This window comes from Mus caroli, chromosome 8 (genome assembly GCF_900094665.2).
Source record: "Mus caroli chromosome 8, CAROLI_EIJ_v1.1, whole genome shotgun sequence".
NCBI classification, from domain to species: Eukaryota; Metazoa; Chordata; class Mammalia; order Rodentia; family Muridae; genus Mus; species Mus caroli.
Window position 1 is genome coordinate 553,630 of NC_034577.1, and position 9,860 is coordinate 563,489.

A 9,860-nucleotide genomic window follows, 5' to 3' on the forward strand; every position below is an offset into this window, starting at 1 on the left:
CCTCACCTACCTCACCCCCACAGACACCTCACCTACCTCACCCCCCAGATACCTCACCTACCTCACCCCCCAGATACCTCACCTACCTCACCCCCCAGATACCTCACCTACCTTCCAGCTCCACAGACACCTCACCTACCTCACCCCCCAGATACCTCAGCTACCTTCCAGCTCCACAGAGACCTCACCTACCTCACCCCCACAGACACTTTAGCCTCAGCACCACCCCTACAGACCCCAGTCAGTCAAAGCAGAAATTAAGAGCATGTATTGCTCTTTTAGAGGACTCAGGTTCTGTTCCTAGTACCCACATCAGACCGCTCACACCTGCCTGTAACTCCAGCTCTTTGCATCTGGTCTCGGCAGATGTGAAACTCAGAACTCACTTACACAGTACCCACACCCCTGCCTCATAATTAAAAATAAAATAGATATTAAAGCTATTCAAAGGATATTTGAAAAAAATCAAAAGGAAAGGAATGAAAAGAGTAAGTAAAGGAGGGAGGCAGGGAGGGATAGAAACACATACCTCACACACACAGACACACACCACACCACACATATGTACCCACATACACACCCATACCACACACACACACACACCACAATACACACCCACCTCCCCTCACATCACACAAACCACAATACACCCTTACCCCCCAACACATCACACACCACATATACACACCCACACCCTCCACACACATCACAATACACACACACACATACACAACACCCACACACACACCCATACACACCCATACACACAGACACACACACAGACACAGAGAGACAGAGAGAGAAAGAGAGAGACAGAGAGAGACAGAGAGAAAGAGACAGAGAGACAGGGAGAGAGAGAGAGAGAGAGAGACAGAGAAAGACAGAGAGAGACAGAGACCCAGAGCTGAGCTCAGATTTGTATGTGGGAGATGCCTCAGTGGGTAAAGCACCGAGTGAGCACCGGGGCCGAGTTTGGATCTTGTAGATGACTGCATCAGTAATTCTAGTTCTCCTGTGGTGAGGTAGGAAGCAGAGAGAGTATATGTGTATGTAGTACGTGTGTGCTCTGTGTGTGGTATGTGAATGTTGTGTGTGATGTGGTCTGTGTATGTGTATATTTGGTGTGTGCTTATGTGGTCTGTAGATGTGGTGTGTGTGTATGTGATGTGTGTGTTTGTGGTCTGTATGTGTGATGCATGTATGTATGAGGTGTGTATGTAGTGTGATGTATGTTGTGTGTGTGTATATATGTGACGTGTGTTATGTATATGTGTGGTGTGCATGTGGTGTATATGTATGTATATGTGAGGTGTGTTGTATTTGTGTATGTGGTGTATACCCAGGAGTGTACTAAGAGAAAGGGCAAGTGGTGGGAAGTCTGTGAGCAATGACCATGACCTAGAGTCCCCTCATCCTCTACCTCAAGAAACCACAGGGGTTTTCTGCTGGGATCCCCAGAGCCACATGTCCCAGGGGATGGGAACTCCTTCTGACCAAGCAAACTTCCTTCCCCTTCTCTTATCCCTGTGGGGCCGTTGGGACTCTCCAGAAGTGGAAAGGAGAAAAGTCAAGGGCAAAGAGGCACCGGTTCAGGGAGGGTGGCACAGCAACCTCATTTTTATCCCATGTTACAGGTGCTGCAGTGGCTTTTGCTGCAAGCTAGTTGGCCTGCTGAGGTTGACATTTCTACCATCTGTGCTATCCCTGGAGGTTTCAGTCATGTCCCTTAGCACTGAGTGGGCCAGTCTAGGGATGTCCCTTAGCACTGAGTGGGCCAGTCTAGGGATGTCCCTTAGCACTGAGGGGGTCAGCCTAGGGAGGCTGCTGTGGAGAGGGTGAGGTGGCACAGAAGGAGAGGAGATGTTACAGGATTAGGGGAACATGGAAAAGGAAAGGAGCCCCTCATGCTGGAGTCTGGCAGGAGCCTCTCCACAGCAGAGAGGCAGGACTTTCAGCACACTTAGCATTTGCTTTGAAGGCTGCCCGCATAGAGACAATGCACAGATATCTCTATACTCTTTCCACATATGGATATTTTATATTAAGACAACAGTGAACAATGATCTCAGGTTGGACTTCATTCCTCTGCCAACTATGTCCTAGGACTACCAAACAAGACTGTTGGTTCTGTCTGCAGTAAAAAAACATCCTGTCTTCTTGCACCTCTGTGGATCTCTCACCTCGCCAATTGTCACCCTCTTGGGAACTGCCCTGGCTTTATTTAAATTCACTGGGCTGAGCAAGCATGAGGACCTCAGTTTGGATCCCCAGATCTGGTTAAAACCAGACATGGCAGCGTGAATCTGAAATCCTAGCACCCCATGGCAAGGTGTGAGGCAGAGGCAGGAGAACCTCTGGGTACTCGTGAGCCAGCTAGCCTGGCATGTGCAATGGATAACAGCAACAGATCCTATCTCAAACAAGATGGAAGGCAAGGACTGACACCTGAGACTGTCCTCTGACTTCTATACATGTACCATGCCGCATGTACACATCTCCCCATCCCCCCTACACCACATACACCCCCCCACATAAACACACATATCAATACACACCCATATCCCCACCCTATTGCCACCAACACACACACACACACATACACACACACACACACACACACACACACACACACCCCTTTAACAGGCCTTTGAAGATAACCTCAAACCCCACCAAATCCCACCTATGATTACTAGAGAGAGCAAGATGCTGCTGCCTGAGAAGCCCCCACTTGGCTCTGTCTTTCCTTCTTAAGGACCCATTCTTTCTCTTAACTCTTGCGCTTACCTCTCCATGAGGGCTAGTAGATGTCTCAGTGGCTAAAGAAGCTTGCTGCTAAGTATGAAGAGCTGAGTTCATTTGCCAGAACCTAAGTGGTAGAAGGAGAGAGCCAACTCCTGAAAGTTGTCCTCTGACCTCCACACACGTGCCATGGCATGCATTTCCTCCACGCATATATGCGCATAAAGTAAATAAAATGTAAAAATAATTAAAAAAATTCCTGTTAAAATCTCTCTGGATAAACTCCAATTCTTCACATTGGAGTTGTGAATTCTTCAATTCACTCCAATTCTTCATCACATTGGATTGTCCTGAAATTCTTTTCTGAATCAATGATAAAGATCCTGTTTTACTTGAGTTGAGATCCCTAGAGAGTTGAGGAAACTCCTCAGGCTGCTTCCAGGGGTCACAACACGGAGCTGTCCCTCTGTCCTGAGGACCACGTCTTCCTGCCTGGCTGGGCAGACAACTGGAATGGAGGAAAGCTAGTGGTGGTTAGCTTTATCCTGGAGGAGGAAGGCAGTGTGGACCTCACCCCCACCAGCAGAGGGTGTTCTTCTATGTTCCTATCTGTCTTGGTCCCCACATCAACTCAGATCCACGAACATCACACAAAACCTCAGTCAGTCACACCGTGCCACACAATTGTGTCAGCACAGACACCTCACTTGGCACACACAGAATGTCATAGTATTTGGTTACAGGACACCATTGACGGTAGGTCGGGCTCACCCTTTGAAATCAGTATCTCTATCCACAGCTTTGCCACCTCTTCCTGGAGTTTCTCTAGAGAATCTGAGGCTGTGCGCTTCTCATTCAAGCCTAGAGAGACCAGGGATGGGTACAGCATTCAGGGACTGACTGGCATCTCTAAGGACTGCTTCCTTCCCCCTCGGTTTGCCCTTTTCCCCTGGCCAATAAAGTCTCACCCAGGGATTTGATGTTGACTAGATCGTCTTTGAGTCTGTTCAGGTTCTGGGAGAGTTCCGAGTCTGAAAGGTGTGGATATTGGTGCAGATTCAGACACTGACTGGCATCTCCCAGCATCACGCCTTCCCACTCAGTTTGCCCCATTTCCCCTGATCTTTCCATGTCTCACTCTGGGATCTGACGTTGATTAGATCCTCCTGGAGTTTGTTCAGGTTCTGGGAGAGCTGAGAGTCTGAAAGGTTCATGTCTGGTCTCAGAGTGGTCACCCTGAGATGCTGCTTATGGGTCCTCCTCTCCCTCTCTTCTCCTTCCTTTCACCCCCACCCCCAATCCTGACCCTGTCCTCCAGCCCCCTATGTCCATGTGGTTCTTGGGATGGGATGAGAGGCTTCCTGCTTCCTCCCATCCTGACTTACCTTGAGCTTTCATTTGCTTCTGTTCAGCTTGAAGTTCTTGCAAGTTTTGTGACATCTGAACAGCTGCCCATAGAGCAGAACTCAGTGATGACAAGGTTCCTGGAGAGTGTCCCCTGCCTCCACCTCTTCCCCCATGGCCCCTAAGGCTGTCTCTTTGCTGTGTGGTTTGCAGCAGGGCATGCATGGATAACCACCACTGACTATCCAAGGCCATTTCAGCCTTTTTCTCCTTCCCCAACCCAAACTGACAGGAGGTGGCTGGCTCACCCTGGGACTTCTGGGCCAACTGATTACTCTGGAATTTTTGTAAGTCCTTGGTAACATGAGAGACTGGGACAGAGGGAGGAAGAAGAAAGGTATTTTTAAGAATCACAAAGACCCACTTTCCATACATCCCTCCCCCCTTTCCTCCCTCTTTCTCCTTTCCCACTTTGCAGTTCATACTGCTTTCACACTTGCAGTCCTCCTGCCTCAACCTCCTGACACAACAGCCACACTTGCACCCCCATACCCAGTTAAGGCATCCAGTTAAGGTTGGGGCTGTACTTCACCCCAACCCTCAGTTCAGGGACCTCTTTCACATCACCACAATAACTGCAGCCTTTACTTTAGAATATATACATTTTGCCTGAAGCAAGGGAGAGGTGGAGCACATGAGGTACAGGCTAGAACTGAACAATCAGGTATGTCCTCCTTTTCCTTTGGGATTAAATGTGAGAGCAGTAGCCATGTTTTCTGAGGGCTTTCCTCCCCACCTTCCTTTCTCTTTCTTTCATTTTTGAAGACAGGTCTCATGTAACTCAGGCTGGTCTGGAACTCCAGCTTTCTATCCTCCTGCCTCCACTTTTCAATTGCTGGGGTCACAAGTATGCACTGCAGTGCCCAGTTACTCAGCACTGGGGATGGGACCCAGGGCATGTGCTTTGCCGACTGAACTGCACCCCCAGCTTTCAAGGTGTTCTCTCTCTTTCTTTCTTCACTTAGTAGCTCACACCCATGGTACAGAAGGGTAAAGGGAGGCTCAAGTGGTTTTGTGAACCCTGCCATCTGAGCAGATATCATATGAGAGACAACCTTGCTTCTCTAGATTTTGAAGAAGTTTTCTACCGAGATAGAGGTTATCCATTGGTTCCCTATGGAGAGGGTACCATTGAGGCAACCCCCACAGTGGTCAGCGGCAGGAAAATGACAGTAGCTGACTATCCCAACCCGCACTTCTGTTAACCCATCTTGACCCTTCCATACCATTCTGAATTGCAGTGTCTCCCAGCTGTTTTAGATTCTTCTCCGTTTCCCAGTCTAGGGGGAAGAGGATTAGACAAGGAGGACAGTTATTTATCAGCTGGTGTTGAGGGGTAGAAGGTGGATCAGGGATGCTGGATGACAGGAGACATTAAGGTGTGAAATAGAAGATGGGGAGAGCAGGTAGCATGGGGATGGGAGCAGAATGTCTCAGCAGGTTGAGGAGCTACGGGGCTGCAGATGTCCTTACGCCACAGAAGAAGCAGGGCCAGCAGGCCAGCCCACATTGCTGTGCTCAGCATCCCCACCAACATGAGCTGTGTCCCACGTCTTGCACAGCAGCAACGCTTTCTAGGAGGTTCCCAGTATCCTGTTGGTAGCATGGAGAATATTGATGGGCACATGTGGGTATGGGCTCCACCCCTAACTGTTTCCCCATCACTCAGTCTCAACACCCAAGGAAAATGTTTAGAGCCCTGCCAGAAGCAGAGGGTCTCAATGGACCCAGCTTCCTTCTTTTTCTGTATGTGCAAACTGTCCATCACTGTGTCTACCCGTATGGTGCATGCCCATCAATTCTCCTTAGCTGGTCTATGTATGTCTCATCTGTGTGTCTCTGAGTCTGCCTCTCTGGACTTTTGCCTATCCAGCTAGAGTCTGTCCACACTCCAGAAAACAATGGGTCTGACTTCAGTCCAGGTCATTTCCAGAGAGACAGACTTAGAGCCAGAAGCTGAGACCCACCCTTTTCTCTTGCACCGATGGGTCCCCAAGTCTCAACTCTAGAGGGATGCTCTTTTTTCTAGTTGGTTCTGATTCCCAACTCCCTTGATTATCAAGCCCTAACAACTCTCCTATCTGTCCCCAACCCCGAGCCCCTTCCCTAGTTATAAGACACCACATCCCAATTCTTGCCCCATATCAAAATCCAACCCCTAGATACCACACACACTCTTCAGACTTCACCCTAACACCCGAGCTGCTCCCAAGCTCTGTCTGGATGTTTTCCCATGCAGGTTCCCAGTTCTTCCTTACCCTGGTTTTGAGAATTCATTCTGAATTCCAAGTTCCCGTTCAAATTGGCTTTCAACTCTCTCTGACCCCCAGCTGTCCAGCTGGAGCTGAGTTTTGTTGGGAAGGTGTTGAGTCACAGAAAGGAGGGGCCTTGAATTTCCCTGTTCCACCTGGCTGTGTGCCACGGTTACCAGTCAGTGCTCAACCCCCACTCTACTCTACCTCCTGCCCCTTCTTGGGAATTCACCCTCTTGGGTAAAGAGGGACTGAAGAGCCACCCCCTCTCCTGAGCAAAATGAGTGCCAGCATTGGCACCTGGGAATCTTCCTACCTGAGTATTCATTTTCTTCCATGGCAGTCTTGTTTGGATCCTTTCAGTGATGAGGCATGCACTACCTGCCAAGGCACTAGTCACTCACAGCTCTGGAAGTGATCTGGTTTCAATGGACATTAGGACAAGGTGTCAAACTCTCATTATGGGTGTAGGACAGCATCTGGGACTTGAAGGTTCTGGAAGCCTTGGCTGATTTTGTTTGGTCCGCAAGTTAAAATGAAATATGGTGATCTTGGGAGATGAATGTGATCTGGAAGCCTGAGACCACAAGTTGAGTACCCAGAACATACCACACAGGAGGCACAAAGCAATTGCTCATCCATTTCCAATATCAGCTGCTGATTTAAGCTAGAAATGTCTTTCTTAAATGTAAAAGGGGAATGTTCAGCATCAGTGTGGATGCATGTGTTCATTCAGGTACATGCATGTGTGCACGTATGTATGCATGTCTGCTGTAACTCGTGCCTGTGTATGATTGTACATACCTGTGCACATGTGTGCAGAGGCCAGAAGAGGACATCATGGTCTGTCTCTATCACTTTCTACTTTATTTCCTGAGGCAAGCCTATCACTGAGCCTGGACCCAGGTTAGCAGCCAGCAAGACGAGCAATCCTGTCTCCTCTTCTTGGCCCAGCACTGGGATTACAGGCTTGCTTTCATGCTTGCGTATGATCATGCCTCGCTTGCTTTAATGCCTGACTTGCTTTCATTACTATCTATCTATCTATCTATCTATCTATCTATCTATCTATCTATCTCTATCTATCATATATCTACCCTGTCTATCTATCTATCTATCTATCTACCTATCTATCTATCTATCTATCTATCTATCTACCTATCTATCTATCTATCTATCTATCTATCTATCTATCTATCTATCTATCTATTGCTCTATCTATCATCTATTGATGGATCTATCTATCATCTAATAATCTATCATTTATCTATCTATCTATCTATCTATCTATCTATCTATCTATCTATCTATCATCTAATCTATCTGTCTGTCTGTCTATCTGTCTATATATCTGTCTTTGGGGGCTGCTTGCCCATTAAGAGTGCTTACCCATTGAACCTTGTCTCTAGCCCCTACCCTGAAGGTATTTTGTTTGTTTGTTTGTTTGTTTTGAGACAGGCTCTCTCAGTGGCCTGGAGTGTGTGAATTGGGCAAGGCAGGAAGACCAGTGAGTCTCAGGACTCTAAGGTTCCTTTCAGGTTCACCTCACTGGCATTGGGATTCCAGGCATACACCACTGGGCCTGGGTTTTTGTAGGTGTTGGGGATCTGAACTCGGGTTCTCATGTTTTCAGGGCAAGCAGTTTACCTACTGAGCCTCCTTCCCAGCCTTGTCCAGCACACTCAGCAATGCTATGGGGTTGTGACATGCCACTTTGAATGTGTGCAACCTCCACCATAAGCACTCTGAATGCCACTGGATCGGAGTACAGTCTTGGTTAAGGGCTCCATGGTGCCATAGCATTTTCTGCCCTTCTCTCTACTTTTCAGCTCTTACATTTAAAATACAGTTTCAATTCAACTCTTCCTGATGGTGTTTTGTTTTGTTTTGAATAGCCCAGATCAATGAACTTCTGACGCTCCTCCTTCTTCCTCTCAAGTGTGTGCCACCATGTCCAGTTTATGTAGTACTAGAGACGGAGTCCAGGGCTTCATGCATGCATCAAAGTAAGCACACAGCCAACTGAGCTCTTTACACTTTGACTTTAAAATGGTGCACACCACATGCAAGCCTAGCAGTCAACAACTGTCTTTGCTGTATGACTAAGGGCGGGTTGCATGCTTTCTCTGAGCCTTAGGGAAAAAATGGTGTAGGGTAGCTATTCTCTGCCTAACAGCATCCTAAACTGATTCTGCCATTAGAGGAAGAGGCTAAAGGCATCACACTCTGGGCAGCTAGATGATTTGGGGCCCTAGAAGCAGCAATTTGACTCCTATTTGTATGCAAAGCATGGATTAGATGCTCCGTATACCACTGACTGGTAATGGGGGAGTTAGTCTAACTCATGCAATTGAAGTGCCAGAATGTGAACCATCTGTCTACACACATATGGTGACACTGGAACACTGAATCTTGTATTCCAGTTGCTCCACTGTCTGGTGACTTGGGTTTATGAGGGAGTTGACTTCTAACAGTCAGAGTATCAAAACCTCATTCCTAGAGTGTCTTTCTGACCTGAGAAGTCTTGCCCCTTGGACACAACTTTCTACGGCATACAATAGCTTTCACTGATCATTGTCTAGTTTAACCACAAATCTTAATCTGCAATTAGATTGCAGCATCTTATTAAACAAGCATTGATCCCCTTGCATCAATTAGTGCCTATACTGTGCTTTTCATACAGATTGAGTCAAATTGTTGCTCACTCCATTTGTAAAGAAGTAAACCAGGTCATTCACCCAGGGAGAAGCCTGGTTCAGGCCCAGGACTAAGCCCATAGGACCGAAGCTGAGACCCATATGCCTCTTGATTCTGTCCATACCGTTGCCTGTGCTTGCCAGCTGGGCTTCCTTGTGGCTCATTCTTGGCTTAGGGCAAGGTAGTTTCTTTCAAGGCACCTTTGTTATCCAGTACCCATAGCTAGTTCCTGATACAAAGAGACAGATACCACACACACACACACACACACACACACACACACACACACACACACACACACACACGTAACCCACATATAAATACAAACTCACTTGAACTTGAAGTCTGTCCTTCTCCTTCTGGAATATGTGGGGCACTTGGCTAAGGTAGCTCAGGCTCGTGTGTTGAAGACAGTAGTCTTCTGTGAGCAGCTCATTAATGGCTTCTATTTTTATAGACCTAATTATGGGCTCACCGCCTGGGTGACCACAGCACACACAAGGCCTTTTTTGGTGCTCCCTAGAACCTGGGGAAGTCCGGGCTATTATTACCTTTATTTCTCAGGTAAGCAAACTGTTGGAGAGTCAGCGATGCCAATCAGAACTCTTGAAATGCAGAAGGAAGGAAATGGCACAGCCTGGATCTGAATCAAAGCTGTGGTGGACTGAATCTCTGTGTGTGTGTGGGTGGTTGGGGGAGAAGAGAGATAGAGAGAAAGTGGAACGATTGTGGGGAAAGACAGGAGGGGAGAGGAGAGGGAAAAAGAGA

The 9,860-nt window shown here is 47.7% G+C and overlaps 1 protein-coding gene across 5 annotated transcripts in view; it reads right to left on the bottom strand.

Moving 5' to 3' along the window:
* Positions 1-9,516, bottom strand: part of Fcer2 (Fc fragment of IgE receptor II) — a 12,456-nt gene extending 2,940 nt beyond the window's left edge. Inside the window, exons 1-9 of one of the 5 annotated variants that reach the window (XM_021170386.1) lie at positions 9,425-9,516; positions 6,712-6,814; positions 5,617-5,736; positions 5,370-5,423; positions 4,392-4,454; positions 4,125-4,187; positions 3,878-3,940; positions 3,708-3,770; positions 3,511-3,600 (exon numbers count right to left, since the gene is read on the bottom strand). In XM_021170386.1, the coding sequence (XP_021026045.1) occupies positions 3,511-3,600; positions 3,708-3,770; positions 3,878-3,940; positions 4,125-4,187; positions 4,392-4,454; positions 5,370-5,423; positions 5,617-5,736; positions 6,712-6,733 (538 nt within the window). In that variant the 5' untranslated portion in view covers positions 6,734-6,814; positions 9,425-9,516. Of the gene's footprint in view, positions 1-3,510; positions 3,601-3,707; positions 3,771-3,877; positions 3,941-4,124; positions 4,188-4,391; positions 4,455-5,369; positions 5,424-5,616; positions 5,737-5,920; positions 5,984-6,401; positions 6,449-6,711; positions 6,815-9,424 lie in introns of those variants that run through there. The other 4 variants (XM_029480793.1, XM_021170387.2, XM_021170388.2 and 1 more) reach the window with 4 other exon arrangements.
* Between the last annotated feature and the right edge of the window lie 344 nt (positions 9,517-9,860).